General features: G+C 42.6%; 3 protein-coding genes across 3 annotated transcripts in view; 1 reads left to right on the forward strand and 2 right to left on the reverse strand.

Annotated features, from left to right (window-relative positions):
- The window catches only part of LOC137796457 (E3 ubiquitin-protein ligase RNF123), a 70,758-nt gene extending 56,721 nt beyond the window's left edge, over positions 1-14,037 (reverse strand). The window contains exons 1-24 of the mRNA XM_068594394.1: positions 13,885-14,037; positions 12,762-12,875; positions 12,459-12,543; positions 11,539-11,618; positions 11,349-11,446; positions 10,996-11,050; positions 10,760-10,845; positions 10,457-10,543; positions 10,289-10,356; positions 9,542-9,667; positions 9,296-9,410; positions 8,564-8,668; positions 7,857-7,982; positions 7,324-7,416; positions 7,032-7,100; positions 6,363-6,485; positions 5,801-5,900; positions 5,154-5,215; positions 4,805-4,876; positions 4,260-4,380; positions 3,647-3,748; positions 2,181-2,281; positions 1,891-2,086; positions 1,132-1,277 (exon numbers count right to left, since the gene is read on the reverse strand). Of these exons, the coding sequence (XP_068450495.1) occupies positions 1,132-1,277; positions 1,891-2,086; positions 2,181-2,281; positions 3,647-3,748; positions 4,260-4,380; positions 4,805-4,876; positions 5,154-5,215; positions 5,801-5,900; positions 6,363-6,485; positions 7,032-7,100; positions 7,324-7,416; positions 7,857-7,982; positions 8,564-8,668; positions 9,296-9,410; positions 9,542-9,667; positions 10,289-10,356; positions 10,457-10,543; positions 10,760-10,845; positions 10,996-11,050; positions 11,349-11,446; positions 11,539-11,618; positions 12,459-12,543; positions 12,762-12,843 (2,298 nt within the window). The 5' untranslated portion in view covers positions 12,844-12,875; positions 13,885-14,037. The remainder of the gene's footprint in view (positions 1-1,131; positions 1,278-1,890; positions 2,087-2,180; positions 2,282-3,646; positions 3,749-4,259; positions 4,381-4,804; positions 4,877-5,153; positions 5,216-5,800; positions 5,901-6,362; positions 6,486-7,031; positions 7,101-7,323; positions 7,417-7,856; positions 7,983-8,563; positions 8,669-9,295; positions 9,411-9,541; positions 9,668-10,288; positions 10,357-10,456; positions 10,544-10,759; positions 10,846-10,995; positions 11,051-11,348; positions 11,447-11,538; positions 11,619-12,458; positions 12,544-12,761; positions 12,876-13,884) is intronic.
- Positions 14,038-15,151: 1,114 nt separating this feature from the next.
- On the forward strand, positions 15,152-16,534 carry LOC137796375 (E3 ubiquitin-protein ligase TRIM39-like). Its single transcript, XM_068594275.1, has one exon. The coding sequence runs from the start codon at positions 15,152-15,154 to the stop codon at positions 16,532-16,534; it is 1,383 nt and encodes a 460-aa protein (XP_068450376.1).
- An 881-nt stretch (positions 16,535-17,415) lies between these two features.
- aldh4a1 (aldehyde dehydrogenase 4 family, member A1) overlaps positions 17,416-17,926 on the reverse strand; it is an 11,010-nt gene continuing 10,499 nt past the window's right edge. Inside the window, exon 15 of the mRNA XM_068594274.1 lies at positions 17,416-17,926. This exon is cut by the window's right edge and continues 783 nt beyond it. The gene's annotated coding sequence lies outside the window, so the exon portion shown is untranslated.

Genomic DNA, 17,926 nt, shown 5'->3' on the forward strand with positions numbered 1-17,926 from the left:
CACACACACACACAGTCAACACAAGGGTTTTGATGGAGGTGAGTGGACCTGCACCATCAGGACTATAAATGAAAAGTTTAACAGCAATTTGGAGCAATTTGGGGTTGAAGTGACTCGCCCGAGGACACGATGACGTTGACGAGGCTCAACCGGGGGACGTGTACCCCTTGTGGCATGTAAAGGTACTGCAGGGGGTACGTGAGATTTTGTTTAAATAAATTTAAAATGAGCACCTGTTCAAAAATCCTTTACATGTTTTTATTTAACCTTTTGGAAACCGTGTGCGAAACTCCTCATCCATTTTAAGACCCAGCATGCCCCATTCAGACAATCTTTTGGCATAAAATATGTAATTTCTTTCCATTTTTGAACCAAACGACACAGTTTTCAGACTGAAACTCCTTCCTAACAGGCCAAGGATTTGTTTTATTGTGATTTTTAGGTCCTAATCTTTCCAAAAAGGTGTGTTGTTGACCGCTCCAGGAGCCATTTTTGGGGAATCTGGCTCATATCATGCTGGATGTTCATAGTTACGATCAAAATATCTTTTTAAAAGTGATTTTTTTTTTGCAGATATACATTTCCTTTGCTGAACAAATACATACAATAAACACAAGTATTGGAATTAATTTGGGGTTCCTACGATGACTCAAACACAACGGGAAAGGAGGTCTGGAGCCAAAAATGGTTTCACAGTTGTCAACGGGTCAATATGAATGTTCAATAGAATATAAGTGTAAGGTTCAGAAACATAATTGTATATATTTTGCATTAACACAGACACTGATGGTACAGCGCTGTGTATCACATAGTTCAACCCAAAATTAGGGGGTATATTTTAGGGGTACGTCACTGGAACAAAAGGTGGAGAACCACAGATCTAAAGGATGAGGGACTCACTATCTGGGGATGGTCGTGTGCTTTTTCCTCCGCTACCTCCAGGTACACAACATTATTGTATTTTCCTATTTTTAAATTCGTTGATGACACAAGCGAGCTCCGTAGTCACCAGATCAGCCAATTTTGGACTTGTTTTACACGAACAATACAAAGTATGGATACATAAAAACATATAAAGGGTTAAAGTAAAGAATTGTTTCTCATAGTTTGAGATGTAAACCACGACCTCACCTTTCCGAGCTGCTGGTGGACGCTCAGGTTGTACATCATCACGATGCCGTCCACGATCTCCAGCAGGGACTTGTCCGCGATTGGCTGGTCGGGCTCCTCCAGCGGTCGCCCCAGCAACAGGCCGTCGTTACCATGGCTTCCCTCGACTTCAGGTTGGAGAGAGAGAAGAAGAAAAGAAGAAGAGGGTTGAAGGGGGGTTGTTTTTGTACCCAGGTGCTCAGGACAATAATAAATAAATAATATCAATCACACTGACTTTTAATAAGGCTTTCTGCACAAGATAATAGTCAGGTCAAAGTGACGTCATCAGGGGAGAACACGCCCCCGATGACGTCAAAGTGATGTCACGGAGGGAGAACACGCCCCCGATGACGTTAAATTGACGTCATCAGTCTAGAACACGCCCCCAATTACATTAAAGTGACGTCATTAAGGGAGAACACGCCCCCGATAACGTTAAAGTGACTTCATCAGGGAGAACACGCCCTCGATTACATTAAAGTGATGTCATCAGGGGTAGAACACGCCCCCGATTACATTAAAGTGACGTCAGTAAGGGAGAACACGCCCCCAATTACATTAAAGTGACGTCATCGGGGGAGAACACGCCCCCGATGACATTAAAGTGACGACATCAGGGAGAACACGCCCCCGATGACATTAAAGTGATGTCATCAGGGGAAGAACACGCCCCCGATTAAATTAAAGTGACGTTATCTCGGAGAACACGCCCCCGATGACATTAAAGTGACGACTCACTGTCCTCCTCGGTCCTCTGCTCCACGGCGAGGGTGCGGACCTTCACCTTCTCCGGCTGCGAGAGCGGTCGTCTGGGGGTCATGAGGCTGACGGCGGCCGTGCTCAGGAAGCGGTTGGCTCGGCCCAGAGTGGGGGAGCTCAACCAGCTGGGCCGAGCCAGAGCCCCGCCCGGCATCGCCGCCGCGCCAAACGGCCGCTGTGGTCCAAACCACAAAGAGTTTATCAGTTTCTGGTGGTTTCTCGTAGTTTCTATACATTTGCCTAAAATGAATGAATAATAAGCAGGAAACCTGCGCCGCCCCGCTCTCCTCGTCCTCGTCCAGGTCATCCATCGCCGTGGCCTGGATCTCTGCCGGGTCGATGATGATGTTGGCTTTACTGGCCAGGTCATCTAGAGAGAACAAAGACAACATTCACCATGTTAAATAAAACAACAACAACAACAACAACAACAGTTTGATCCCAGAAGAAAAGATGACCGCCATGTGGATTTATGGACATTAATTCATGTTGTCAGCGATGTGAATGAAGCCAGATTCTGAACAATGGATTTCCAAGACTTTTAACCAGATTTCCATGAGCAAACATTGTGTGAAATGTGTGTGTGAACAGTAAAAAGTGATAAAATGTAGTATTTAAACTAACAATGAGGATTCAACGCATACAGTAAACCTTATATGACTGCATGAGAGACAATAGTTTGATTAAAAGAATAAACATTTAAATAGATGCCTGTATGTATGCCTGCTTATATTTTGAGCCCTTTTTCTTTTAAAAGCATATTCATTATTTCAAACTCAGCGTGAATGAACGTCATGAACACATGAATATAACACATTTACACAACTTTTTTTTTCCAGGCCTGGAAATAACCATTTTAAATTTCCATGACTCTTCCAGGTTTTCGAGGAGCAAACCTCCGTCACCGTGCAGCCACCGCTGCGTCGTGTCAGTCTGGACTGATGCTAAGCTACTTCCTGCTCGTGTGTGTGCTGCATGCCGATTGGAAAAGCAGCGCATTCAATCAAATTGATTGGTGAGCTCATGGATACCCGAGGTCACGCTTGGTTAAGGTGATGGACGCTGACCAGACCACTGAGCAGAGAGTTACGCTCTGATTAAAGCTGGAGAGCTGCTGCCTGGACACAAATACTGATGCGGGAATAAAAAGAGGGATCGATGGAGGAAGAGGAGGAGGAAGGTGAGAGGAGAGGAAGGGGATGGAGGGGGTTCAGCAGGTGAAAGCTGGTTTCATACACTGAGTCCTTTAAGTCTCCATGTCCTCAGAGAGCAGAGAGAGAGAGAGAGAGAGAGAGAGAGAGAGAGAGAGAGAGAGAGAGAGAGAGAGAAAGAGAGAGAGAGAGAGAGAGAGAGAGAGAATAACAAAGAACACAAAGCGATGGCGCCCTCTAGTGGCGCTCAGAGGCAATCAGATCATAAATCAGATGTAGTAAAGTACAATATGTACCTCTGAGATGCAGTACTGTAAAAAGTACAATATGTACCTCTGAGATACAGTAAAAAGTACAATATATCCCGCCAAAGGTAAGATGACAAATGTAATAAAGTAAATAATATTTAGATCAAGTAACACATGACAAAAATGATTTCAGTTATTTCAAAGAGTCTGTATTTCCCATCTGCTGCTGCTGCGTGTATAATTACTTCCATCGTGTGTACTTAATGTATTTGTATGTGCAGCGGGCAGCGCTGTGATTGTGGGTGAAGCAGCGATCAGATTCAACAGGGTACCGACCTTTGAGCGTCTTCTTCAGGTGGGACAGGAGCCCCCCGAGTCTCTGCAGGTCGAAGTAGTCCACCTTCCCGTTGTAGAAGAGCTGGGGGGGAACGTAGGCCTCTGGAGGACGACGGAGAGAATTCAACCAGAGGAGCGAGGATTAGAGACGGAGGAAGGGAGGAAGGCAGAAGATGAGCCGAGGGAAAAGGGACCATGAGGACGAACTATTTGGAGCTCTGAGTTACAATATATACAATATATACAATATATACGGTGTCACTTTGGTATCTCTTTGTGCTGGAAAACTCTTTGCACATCCCGCCACTGAACCTAATATTTTTTTCTTGATTTTTTAATTCATTTTTTTTTTTACTTTTTGAGTATACATATATTTATATTTTTAAATAATAAAAAAAAGATTTTTTTTTTTAAATCACTTTTTTTTATAATTTAAAACTCTAAAAAGAGCTAAGATTATGAAAGCCCATTTCAGCGACAAAAAAAAAGAAGTCATAATTATGACAACAACAAATGAGTTTGAGATTTTGAAAACAAAAAATCTAAAATATTAAACAAATTCGAAATGTAACAATTTTGAAATGTGAAAATGTTAAAACTTCAAATGTTGTACCGTCGCTGCTGATGCTGCTCGGACTCTTCCTGCTGCCGTCGTCCCAGCTGGCCCTCACCGCCGTGATGAGGCGGTGGAGGAAACACACCATGTACTCAGGAGGGCACAGCGCTGTAGGGTGCTGCACACACACACACGCACACACACACACACACACACACTTATGTACGCTGGTAGATACTTCCTGTTGACCCGACAGCACAGAGCGTTCTGGCCCAAATGAGCTGCAGGTTGAAAGAGACACTGAACCCTCTTCTGAGTCTTTGATAAGAGACGACAAACAGGATTAAACATTTCATTTCATTATTGATAAATATGATTAATTTTCAGCTTAAAAATCCTTCAATATATTTGTGTAGGAAAACGCTGATCTCAGTTAACAAAAGAGTCCAAACCCAAATATTTCTAATTTACTGAGATAGAAAAAAAAAATATATCAATCAATAAACTGATACAAAATAATTCAAAGTTCATCAAATAAGAACGCTGTTAGTTTAATGCACGAGAAGTTATGAGTGATTAGGTCAGCAGTCATGTGTTCGTACCCCTCTGTTACTCGCATTCTCTTGGAGAAACTTCCGGAACTTGTTGAGGAAGATGTAGCGAGAAGCTTCTCCCTGAGAGACACGGAGAGAAAACTCAGATTCATCAAGAAAAGAGACAAAAGAATCCACGACGTGTTTATTATTTGAGTTACACTGAAACACGGGAATGAATTTAGTGCGATCCGTTTATATGAAGATCTAAAAATAGATTTCAGACACAAACACACACGAGCTGAAAATGTAAATATGTGGATCTTAATTCCAGGGATTCAAACCTGAAACCCGTGAATCAGAGTACTGTTAAAAGTTTAAATAATGTAGAATAATATTATACATCAACTGTACATACCGTAGTTTTGTCTTTGTTATTGAGCAGCAACTTCAGGATCTGAACCTGCAACTCTTCCACCACTGAGGAGATCACAGGAGAGTTCAGCAGGAAGTACTAGTATTACAGTAAAAATACTCTGGTGCAAGTTAAAGTACTAATACCAGAGTAAAGATACTCTGTTGCAAGTTAAAGTACGAATACCACACTGTACAAATACTTTGTTGCAAGTTAAAGTACTATTACCACACTGTACAAATACTTTGTTGCAAGTTAAAGTACTAATACCACACTGTACAAATACTTTGAAATTACTTTTACTCTGTTACAAGTAAAGGTAGTAAACCATACAGTAAAAGTACTGTGTTACAAGTAAAGGTACTATTCTTTGCAAGATGTAGTGGAGCGAGAGTAGAAAATGGAAATACTCAAGTAAAGTACAAGTACCTGAACTCTGTGCTTTAACATAGTATTCAGGTAAATGTACTGTGTTGCTGGTTTGGTACTTTCAGGTCCAACTGAACCTAAAGTCTCCAAAACATTTAAACTCTGAATAAGAAAAAACTCTTTGCAGACGATGTGACACAGAACCTGCGAGGCCGGTTTGACGTTTGTGCAACAAAGAAAGCGTGAAGCGTTCGACTGTAAAGGAAAAGGAAGTGCGTCACCTTCGATCCTCTTCTTCAGTCTCTGACAGCCTCTCTCGTACGCTCGTCGCCTCAGACGCTCGTCTGCGCTCTCGTCTTTAGGCTCCCGCTCGTCTTTCCCCTGAGAGACGAAAACAGAGTTTATACACATTCTGACCAATGGATTTACATGACTTTGAAGCAAATGTTCATGACTTTGAAGCCAATGTTCATGACTTTGAAGCAAATGTTCATGACTTTGAAGCAAATGTTCATGACTTTTAAGCAAATGTTCATGACCTTTAATCAAATTTACATGACTTTTAACCAAATGTCCATGAGCAAACATCGTGTGAAATCTGTGTGTAAACAGTAAAAAGTGATAAAATGTAGTATTTAAACTAACAACAAGGATTCAAAGCATACAGTAAACCTTAAATGACACAAATGAATGAGAGACAATAGTTTGATTAAAAGAATAAACATTTAGATAGAAGCCAGATTCTTTTGATCGATGTGCATCTTCTGCCGCGGCTCTAATAAACGTTGTAGTTTTACTCCTCAAAGTATTTGTGGCCAGTCGAGACTCAGGGTCGGCTCTCACCTCCTTGTCGAAGTGCGTGGGCCACCAGGTGGTCGGGATGAGCTCCTCTAGCCCCGCCTCCTTCACCCTCAGAGGGGTCTTGATGTAGAAAAACACGACTGAACGCAGGACATCAAACGTGAACTTCTGTTAAGGAGAATAGTGACGATTGGCAGATGTAGAGATAACTACATTAAAAGAATACGACTATTACTTATTATTATTGTGGCTTCATTAAAACACAAACTCAGATTCAGGAATTCTGCCTTCAAACAAACTAAAAACAGCGCATTAGCTTTCTCCTTCATGTACGATAATTCTATATTTATACCTCTGACAACATTAAATTGTCCTAAAATCTTGTCTTTATCTTGTCAATAACACAATCAAACTAACCAATCCAGGCAATTTACGTGCTTTACTCAGAAAATTGACTAGCTTCGCTAATGGAGTCTGGCGGCTATGAAGAGAGCGTTAATCGTCAAAAATGGCCGCCCGACAGCGAGGTAAAGCAGTACAAATATTCTAAATGTGAAGTACACTTGAAGTGATATTTATTCCTTTAGGCGCTCGACAGCAGCACATCGATTTGCTCCCGTCTGAACTCCATCTGTCCGACTACGCAGAAGAAGTTCGGTGAAAACACGCTTCAAACAAACTGTCCCTCTGACAGACGGGAGGATATAAGACGTTGTTGAGCAGGTACTTCCTGGACTTCTCATGGTGCAAGATGGCCGTCGTCAAACGCAGGTAGTGGATCTGAAACACATTAAAAGTCAGACTGAAAACATCCGTTTTTAAGTCGGAGGAGAAACTTCAGGAAGGATTCAAAGACAACGAACAAGTGGATATTTTTTTTTCTGGTAAGTTTGACATATTTAAGTTATTTGGAATTTACTTTCAAGAAAGTACTAATACCACAATAAAAAAAAATGTAATGTCTGTTAAAATAAAAAGTACTAATCAATGATCTGGGTCCTACCTGGAAGCCCAGATCAGGGATGATGGGGGAGAAGCGGTAAGCCCTCAGCAGCGACATCATCAGCTGCTTCAGACACTCGTTCACTTCATAGTCCTGCAGACAGACAGACAGACAGACAGACAGACAGACAGACAGACAGACAGACAGACAGACAGACAGACAGACAGACAGACAGACAAGAATCAAACGGAGATAAAATAAAACGTGGCTTACTCAATTCAAAAGTAAAGCAATGACATTTACGGACAATGAGATTAGCAAATCAACCTGTTGTTAGTGTAGAATCTCTCTTAAATCATCTGTTGAATTCCTGAAAACTGGCCATGTTTATCTGTATTTCTGCTAACATGCCACTGATATCTCTATTTGAAATATCTCAACAAATGCCTGTATGTACTTTGTGATGTGCTTTGTTCCGTCTTTGTTCCGTCTTTCCGTGTTTGTGTATTGTGGAACAGACAATAAAAACTTTTTTTGTAAATACATTTTGTTGTGAAAACTGGTTTTGACTGGATTCATTTGGGTGTTTGTACCTCCATCAGTAGCCAAAAGAGGTCCAGCAGCTGCTGTATGAGCTGGTGTTCATCTACCGAACCTCCTCCCTCCAGAATCCCCAACAAGAAGTTCATCAGCACGTCCTCCACCAGGTACACTTTACACTGTAAACAACAACAACAATTAAATATCTGCACAAAAAGAAATGGAACCCTCTGAACACAGTCAGAAGGCGATCGCACGACCACATAGAGCAAAAAAAGTAAAGGAAGTTGAGTCTCCATTATTACTTCCTTTAAATATGCTGTACTGTAGCTTTGTATTGTGTGTTCTTCTCAACACATATAATGTTGTATTGTGTCTTTTATCCTGTACTGCTTGCTATTGTTTTATGTTTAGTTTTAATCATCACCGGCGTCTGAGGGAGAGGGAACGAAAGTCCTTCCTTCCCGCTGCTGTCAGGCTGCACAACAAGCTGAGCTGGTGCAATATAAAATACATTTAAATACTGTTGTATACTTTACTGTTGATTTATGAATTGATTATTTTTTTATTTACTATGTGTCTCTCTGTGTGTAATCCTGCAATTTCCCCACTGCGGGACTAGTAAAGGATTATCTTATTGTATTTTATCTTATGATCAGTCAAGGGACATATGCAAATTAGCTGCAGCTACAATCTGCTACAATGTATCAAATGGTGACATTTATGTTTAAAATAAATAGGTAAATATATATACACACACCATGAGGGGAGCGAAGTGGTTGAAGATGTGAGCCAGGGTGACGAGGACTGTGGGTTCTCCGTGGAGCCTCCAGGAGGAGCAGTCCTTCTCCAGCAGCCGCTCCTCCTGCAGCCGGGAGACGAGCGACAGTTCAGGAGGAGAGGACGACGTTAAGTTTGACTTTACAGGAACAGAAGTGACTCTGCAGGAAACCCAGCTGATGAGCTCCGTTAACGGACCTTTACAACTGGTCACCTGTTGCCACCTGTCTAAAGGTCACCTATAAAGGTCACGAGTTCCTATCTGTGTTAAGGTCACCTGTTTCTACCTGTGCAAAGATCACCTGTTCCCACCTGTCTAAAGGTCACCAGTTCCTATCTGTGTCAAGGTCACCTTTTCCTACCTGTGTAAAGGTCACCTTTTCCCACCTGTGTAAAGGTCACCTGTTCCCACCTGTGTAAAGGTCACCTGTTCCCACCTGTGTAAAGGTCACCTGTTCCCACCTGTGTAAAGGTCACCTGTTCCCACCTGTGTAAAGGTCACCTGTTCCCACCTGTGTAAAGGTCACCTGTTCCCACCTGTGTAAAGGTCACCTGTTCCCACCTGTGTAAAGGTCACCTGTTCCCACCTGTGTAAAGGTCACCTGTTCCCACCTGTGTAAAGGTGACCTGTTCCTACCTGTGTAAAGGTCACCTGTTCCTACCTGTGTAAAGGTCACATGTTCCTACCTGTGTAAAGGTCACCTGTTCCTACCTGCGCGTCGATGGACGTGGAGAGGACATTCTTGATGTAGCCCAGCAGTTTGTGAGCCTTCATCAGGTCTGTCGTCGGGGGGTTTTGAAGGGGCAGGTAGCCATCCACCGGGTACGTGATCACACTCAGGTTAAAGACAAAACACTGAACAGGTGAACCAGTCAAAAGGTGCGTCAAGTTTTTCCATTTCCGATAAAATATAAAACGTAGATGAAACACCGCCGGCTGTGGGCAGCAGAAGGATATCTGAGGGGTCTGCTGCCGAAGTTAAAAGCCACCGACTCTTTAAAGGAGAGGCTGATGGCGGGAAAGTAGGCGACGCCCGGACCCATCTTAATGTTGGTGAACGCCGTGCCCAGAGACTGGCCGTTCCTGAGCACACACACACACACACACACACAAACACACGCACACACACACACACACACAGTGTGAAGACATACAAAAGAGACACGGAGCAAACTAACTTGGACAAAATATGGGTGCTGCAGACTCGTTCTTTTACTTTTCGAAGGCCTTTACCGAAGCTTCGTGTGCATGAACAACGTGGATTGTGTTACTTTTTTGGACGGTGTCGGGCTAGCCGTTTCCCCTTGTTTTCAGTCTGTATGCTAAGCTAAGCTAAGTACTGACATGAGAGCGGCGTCAACCCTGAGGTCACTTTCTCATAATTTCTTAAATTCACCTTTTATAGGCACTTGCATAAAAGATACATACTAATGTGTTACATCAAACATCACAGAACAATCTCAGCTCTCTATACAATGAGGAGAATTCTTCATCTCTCTTTTGAAAACATAACTTTACTCATGTGGATGAGCTGTTTTGGTGATGAACATTATTTTATCAAAAGGTCTTAGGTTCACAAAAACAGTGAAATATATAAATCACATGGTAGATGAATGTAAATAAATGTGTAAAACCGAAGATATAAATATTTAAAAAGGTAAACGCTGTCAAAACGCAGATCCGTGTCAGAGTTTGTTTACTTACAAGCAGAATGTGATGGTTCCCTCGTCCAGATCTATCAGGCAGCTGACGATGTCTCCGGCCGCCCACGACTGAGGACAACACAGCACAGACGGCCGTCAGCACTGAGGCGCAGCGACAGTAAAGAAGCAAACCGAGTCCAGAGAGCATCGTCTCAGAGTCCTCGCTCACCTTTCCGTAGTTCGTCGTCGTCACGTTCCACTTCCTCACTCTGTTCCCATCGTAGGCGTAAGAGTCAGGAGTGTCACCAACGCCCTCCTTAGAGACACACACACACATGTTACAGCACACACACACAAGATACAACACACATACAGTGTTTCAGGTTGCAATTTACTGAAATAGTACGATTCACAGATTTTCAGATTTTGTGAACATGAGAATTTTGACCAGTTTGTATATGTGTGTGTGTGTGTGTGTGTGTGTGTGTGTGTGTGTGTGTGTGTGTGTGTGTGTGTGTGTGTGTGTGTGTACCTCCTGGTTGAAGCGACAGTTGAGTGTACACCAGCCGATCTGCATCAGGCCCTGAGAGGAGATCAGCACCTCGTAGGCCCACTTCCCTGCAGGGACAACGAGCAACACATGTAGTTTAAGGACATTACTTTGACACGCACACACACACGCGCACACACACGCGCACACACACGCGCACACACACGCACACACACACACACACAGGGAAAGTGAAGTGAGAGCGTCGCAGGCTTCACCTTTGTAGACGCAGGTGGTGGCTCTTATGGAGCTGAAGTTGCTGTGACCGATCACCTGAAAACACACAAAGAAGGACGAGAATCACAACCATGAACACACAAGTTCTCCTTTACTGCCGGCTGCACACACAAGACACAGCGCACGCACACACAGATTAACACACAAACAGAGACACACTGTATGTATGTCTGCTTATATTTTGAGCCTCTTTCTTTTAAAAGCATATTCATTATTTCAGCGTAAATGAACGTCTTGAACACATGAATATAAGACATTCACAGGACTGTCACTACACTCTCCAGGTCTTCCATGACCTCGTGACCTCTGGGTAACGTGGGGTGGTCGGCCTTACCCCCAGCAGGTCGTCGTCTACGAAGAGAAGCCCCTCAAAGCCGCTGGTGTGGTCCAGGACGACCGGCTGCGGGCCCAGCCGTCCTTCAGCAGGCTGATCTGCGGACGCACAATTATTTGTGTTCAGCTTTTGTGTTAAAAAAATTGCACATTTGCACATTGCACATTGCAGAGCAAGCCGTTAACTTTACCTCTGCTGTCCTCCGTGGGTTCTCCCTCAGACAACAATCTCTCCAGATGAGCGCCGAGATCCTGGAAACCAAGAGGCTTCCTGCAGGAACAGGAAGAGGAAACAGGAAATGCAGGATTAGGAGTAAAACAAACAACAACAAAAAAGGAGGAAAATGGGAAAACCATCCTTTTGTCAAGTATATGTACATATAGTTAACTGTGTGTTCTACGCTTTTGAAACCTCTATGTCGACATTTCGGCCGTCGCCATCTTGGTTTTATTGCAACCAGACGTGATCAAGAGTGCGGCGCGAAGTGCAACTGATGAGGAATACGATATTTTTAGATTTGAATACAACCAGAGGAGTCGCCCCCTGGTGGTCAGGAGAGATACTGCAGCTTTAACAAATGAAGCATATACTTCTATACAACCAGTAGAAGTATTAAAGTCATAAGACATAATGATTTATGTCTTTGTATGTGCCCAGTTTCAGTGGTTCCTGTTTACCGCAGAGTGAGTGTGGCTTTATTTTTACACATCAGCTCGCCTGAGTGGCCTTCAGATCTCGTCAACACGAGAAACTCACTTTGTGTGTGTGTGTGTGTGTGTATGTGTGTGTGTGTGTGTGTGTGTGTGTGTGTGTGTGTGTATGTGTGTGTGTGTGTGTGTGTGTCTATGTATAGAGCTGCTGGGGGTAACATGAATCTGTCTGGCTTAAAGAAATAAGCCGTGTAAGGGGACAACACTTGGGTAAATACACAAATGCATGTACTGAGTTTCACCAGCTGTGGTGTCGCACCGCCAGACCTTTTCCCCCCACAGCGCTGTGTCTGGCTGAGTTTCCGGGGAAAAGTTGTCAAAATACTGTTTTAAGATGACTATTGTCTATAATCTGCAGACTTAAGGAAAGATTTTTTTTAGAGAGAGAGGACAGGTGTACCTGAGGGAGGCCAGTGCAGGTCCCGGTTTGGTGGAGGGAAACACATGGTGCAGGTAGTCACTCAGCAACTTCTCGTTCACGATACCTGACAGACAGAGAGAGAGAGACAATCATTAAACCAACAACCTGTGTCTGTGCCTGTCTTCATCTCACCTGTGTCTGTACCTGTCTACATCACACCTGTGTCTGCACCTATAGTTTCATCTCACCCGTGTCTTCAACCCCTTGTGTTTGTACCTGCATCTTATTTTGTTAGAAATAAATCAATGTTGTTGTTATTGTTGTTGTCACAGCAGGTCTCACCTGTGGCTCTGGGCTTGTCTGTGTCTGAAGCCAGTCTGTAGTTGCGTCGGGTCAGAGCGGTGCCTCCTCCTTTAGAGCTCATGCTGGCTGGCTGTAGTCACCTGGACCGAACACCTGCAGAGGAGGAAATATACACAAAGCTGATAATACTTGTGTACTTTTACGACCGATACCTTAATTACACGATTAAGTGTACTACTACTGCTTTTATTCAGTAACCTGAAGTTAAAGGACAACATTAGGTTACATCTTGTCTTAATGGAATAAGCTATATATATATATATATATATATATATATATATATATATATATATATATATATATATATATAACCTAGCATATAGTAGGACACTGGCTATAGATACAAATATATACACATATTACCTAGCATATAGTAGGACACTGTGGCTATTTAAACATGTATATATACATATTTAAATAGCCACAATGTCCTACTATATGCTAGGTTATATATGTGTATATATACACATATATAACCTAGCATATAGTAGAAAACTGTGGCTATATACACACATATTTAAATATATATATATATATATATATATATATATATATATATATATATATATATATATATATATATACATACACACATATAACTTAGAGTAGCACACTGTGGCTATATAAACATATATAACCTAGCTTATAGTAGCACACTAGCTATATATACATACACATATATAAGCTAGCTTATAGTAGGACACTAGCTATATATACACACACACACACACACACACACACACACACACACACACACATATATATAACCTAGCTTATAGTAGGACACTGTAGCTATATAAACATGTATATACACATATATTACCTAGCTTATATTACGACACTGTAGCTATATAAACATGTATATATAGCAGCCGTTTGCTAACTTTAGCACCAACATGAAGTGTCCTTTTCTTTACATAGAACACTGAACCGGACCAAGCGGAGGCCGTGTTTCACCGTCACATCGTGCCCGTTTAAAGCGCCACAGAGCGGCAGCGGCGGTGTCGTGTAGCCGGCCGGGCTAACGGGCTGCGGGACACAAACAGCTAGCTTAAGCAGCGGCTGACTGCGCGCGAGCGGCCAACGGCAACACCTGGCCTACCTGCCGCTTCCTTTCCGGTGCTAACGAGCCTCTGCTGCCGCGCTGCTCGGCTCCTGTATCGGTGTAATTCAGGGATAAAGAAGATACGCCAATGTGTCACGCAGGCGGCTGTCTGGAGGAGAGGAAAAATAAAAGCTTCTTTCCACCACAACAGTCAACGCCTCTCCAGCTACGGCGCGCCAGTTGGTTCAAAATAAGAAGCGAAGGCTAAAACGAGATTTCCAGTGGTGGATGAAGGATTCAGTCCTGTGTAATTATTATGTAATCAGACTCATTGGCTTTGGCTTATTTTCTGTGAAGAACATTTATCAGAAAACATTTTCAATGACCACACCCTGTACACTCCTCTACACATTTATCATACGTACCGGGGTCCACTGGACACAGGGCCAGTACAAGTGAGGACATTATAGGTCCTGTGTACCTTCACTCTGTCTGTGTGTGTGTGTGTGTGTGTGTGTGTGTGTGTGTGTGTGTGTGTGTGTGTGTGTGTGTGTGTGTGTGTGTGTTTTGTTTTTACTGTCATTTCAAGGTTGCAACATTGTTGATAAATTAAAGTACCGACACCTGCATCTGGTTTTCTGTGATATTTGGACTAAATTATAACATCACACTCCTGAAGAACAAACAGGTAAAAGCTCCATCACAGCTGCTCGGCTGAATGATATGTAATGAGGTCCATGAAGGTGGAAACGTTCCTCCTGCAGATGAAATGAGGTAAAACCTGTTAACCGGTGAGCTGTAGAGGTGTGGAGGTGTTTGGGAATGAAACACACCTCTGTGTTACAGGTGAAGCGTTTAGCAGAGGAGGAGTCACAAAGCTCCGCCTCTCACCTGACTCACCTGAGACAAACAGTTTGTGTTTCTTCTTCTTCACTAAAGAGACACACAGACTGAAAGAGAGACGATCAGATTCAATTTCAGACCAAACTAACAACTTCCTCTGAGTGAGTTCAGCTGCAGGAGAGAAAAGAGGAACACTACAACACTGCTGCTTCAACCTGCTGACACTCCACACACTGAACGTGAGTTTGACCGGGCAACCGTGGCACAGTGGTGAGCAGGGATAGTCCTTTAGTCAGGCAGCTGTCGGCTCAATCCCTGGCCCTACTAGCCAAGCGGTGATCTGCTCACCACTGTGTGAATGATTCCTATGTCAAGCGTCTTTGCGTATAAAAAAAAGTGCTGTATAAAACCTTATTATTACAGAGGAACAGGGAGCGATGACTCATGTACTTTCTGTGTTTCAGCTTCACTCAGAGACAACATGGCTTCCAGATCAGAGAAGGATCTCTGCTGTCCGGTCTGTCATGAAGTCTTTAGAGATCCTGTTGTTCTGTCATGTAGCCACAGCTTCTGTAAAGACTGTCTGAAGAGATGGTGGAGAGAGAAACCAAGTCAGGAGTGTCCAGTTTGTAAGAGAAGATCTTCAAAGGAAGCTCCACCTTTAAACCTGGCGTTAAAGAACCTGTGTGAGTCCTTCTTACTGGAGAGAGACCAGAGAGCTCCAGAGACTCTCTGCAGTCTGCACTCTGAGAAACTCAGACTCTTCTGTCTGGACCATCAGCAGCCAGTGTGTCTCGTCTGCAGAGACTCAAAAACACACAAGAACCACAGAATCACACCCATCGATGAAGCTGCTCAGGATCTCAAAGAGGAGCTCCAGAGATCCCTGAAGCCCTTAAAGGAGAAGTTAGAGGTCTTTGAACAAGTTAAAGTGAAGTTTGATCAAACAGCAGAACACATGAAGGTCCAGGCCCGACGCACAGAGAGGAAGATTAAGGATCAGTTTAAGAAGCTTCACCAGTTTCTAGAGGAGGAAGAGGAGGCCAGGATGGCTACACTGAGGGAGGAAGAGGAGCAGAAGAGTCAGATGATGAAGGAGGAGATAGAGGCTCTGAGCAGAGAGATAGCAGCTCTTTCACACACAGTCAGAGCCACAGAGGACGAGCTGAGAGCTGAAGACGTCTCATTCCTCAACAACTACAAGGCTGCAGTGGAACGAGTCCAGCAGCGCCCCCTGCTGGAGGATCCACAGCTGCTCTCAGGAGCTCTGATAGACGAGGCCAAACACCTGGGCAACCTGACCTTCAACATCTGGAACAAGATGAAGGACCTGGTCTCCTACACTCCTGTGGTTCTGGACCCAAACACTGCTCATCCAGGACTCATCCTGTCTGAAGATCTGACCAGTGTGAGAGGAGGAGAGAGACAGAAGCTTCCTGATAATCCAGAGAGGTTTGATCATTACTTATCTGTTCTGGGCTCTGAGGGATTTAACTCTGGGACTCACAGCTGGGATGTCGAGGTAGGAGACTGTACACACTGGTTTCTGGGTGTGTTAGCAGAGTCTGTCCAGAGGAAGGGAAGCATACAGTCTGGATTATGGATAATAGGGTTCTCTAAAGATAAATACTCAGCAGAGTCACCATCAGCATTCACTGATCACGTCGTGCAGAAGAAGCCTCAGAGGATCAGAGTGAATCTGGACTGGAACAGAGGAAAGCTGTCGTTCTCTGATCCTGATACTAACACACACATACACACCTTCACACACACTTTCACTGAGAAGATGTTTCCATACATTGCCGCTTTGAATAATCTGAAGATCTCCCCACTGAAGGTCTGTGTGTCAATACAACAGGTCTGATAGAGACTTTAGTTTGAAGGAGGTGATTACTAAACAACTCTTCACTTCTTATAAGTGAATATGTTTCAATCTATTTCTGGAGATTGTGTACAAAAACAAATGACGAACTCAGTTTAAACTTTATTGATCTCTGTTTGTCTGTCAGATATTTTCAGCAGCAAACAGAAACAGGAAAGAAAGAGAGAGAAGAAAGAGATGGTCTCAATGTTCACAGATTTTACAACCGCAAGAGGGAGAAGGATTTTTGCCGTTGACCTTGGATGACCTCCCTGGAGAACTATTATTCAACTAATCAACTCAAAACTATGCCTGATACCCAGAGGAGTATTTCTTGGTCTATCTAGACCCTAAATCAAGAGATATAACTGTTTTTATTGAATAATTTTACGCTCTTTCTGTTGGATAAGGAATAATTTGGGCAATTTGGGCACTGGTTTCTACCAACAGGACAATTCTTTTATAATTTGAGTTTGGTTTATTGTACTTGTATGATGTGATGTATTTACTTTGTGGAGTGATGCAGGCGTGATATATATGTATTTATACACATATATAACCTAGGACATATATATCTATATCTATATCTATATTTATATCTATAGATATATATCTATATATAGAGATATATAGATATATAAATGAGGTGACCCCCCCCCCCCTTTTGTTATCTTTTACTGCTCTTCTAGGTGGGTGAGAGGTTTGTTATTTGTTTGTATACGTTATTATAAAGCAGAAAAACAATAAAGATATAAGTGAAAGTACGTGTTTACTGTATTATGTGTCTGTCAATATTTCCAAAGAAAACAGAAGAAAAAAAAAAGAATGAATAATCCAAAACCAAGAAACGATTAAAAGCAAAGAAACAAAAACACATTTAGATGTTATAATTTAATATTTATTGTCAAAAATGAACTATGTAAATTCACACAGTGATGAAGCAGGCACCTTCTGATCATAACATTCTGCTGCGAGAGATTAAAATACAAAACACTCTTCAGAAAATATTCGTTCCTCATCCAGTTTGATAAAAGACAAAATCAAGTCATTATGAACATTTTCAGCACTTTAAGAAAGAAACATTTCAAAATGCAACGAGGGAAATCACAGCTGCTTCCACATGTTAAAAGTAATCTGCATCAAATCTTCAGGACGGTTTCACAGCTGACATTTTTCTTTTATAATCTGGCTCGTTGACCAGGGGACACATTTCACTGCGACACAAAAATCGAACAAATTTTGGGACAAAAAAGTAAACACAAACTGTTTCACACAGATCTCTGAAATTATTTAGATTATTGGAAATTGAAACAAACAAATATGATATGTAACATGAGAGGAAAACTTTGTATGGTTCGATATTGACCTGAAATATTTGAATTCAATGTTTTATTT

The sequence above is a fragment of the Clinocottus analis genome, unplaced genomic scaffold (assembly GCF_023055335.1).
Source record: "Clinocottus analis isolate CAN_PGR_092001 unplaced genomic scaffold, fCliAna1.0.p SCAF_3, whole genome shotgun sequence".
NCBI classification, from domain to species: Eukaryota; Metazoa; Chordata; class Actinopteri; order Perciformes; family Cottidae; genus Clinocottus; species Clinocottus analis.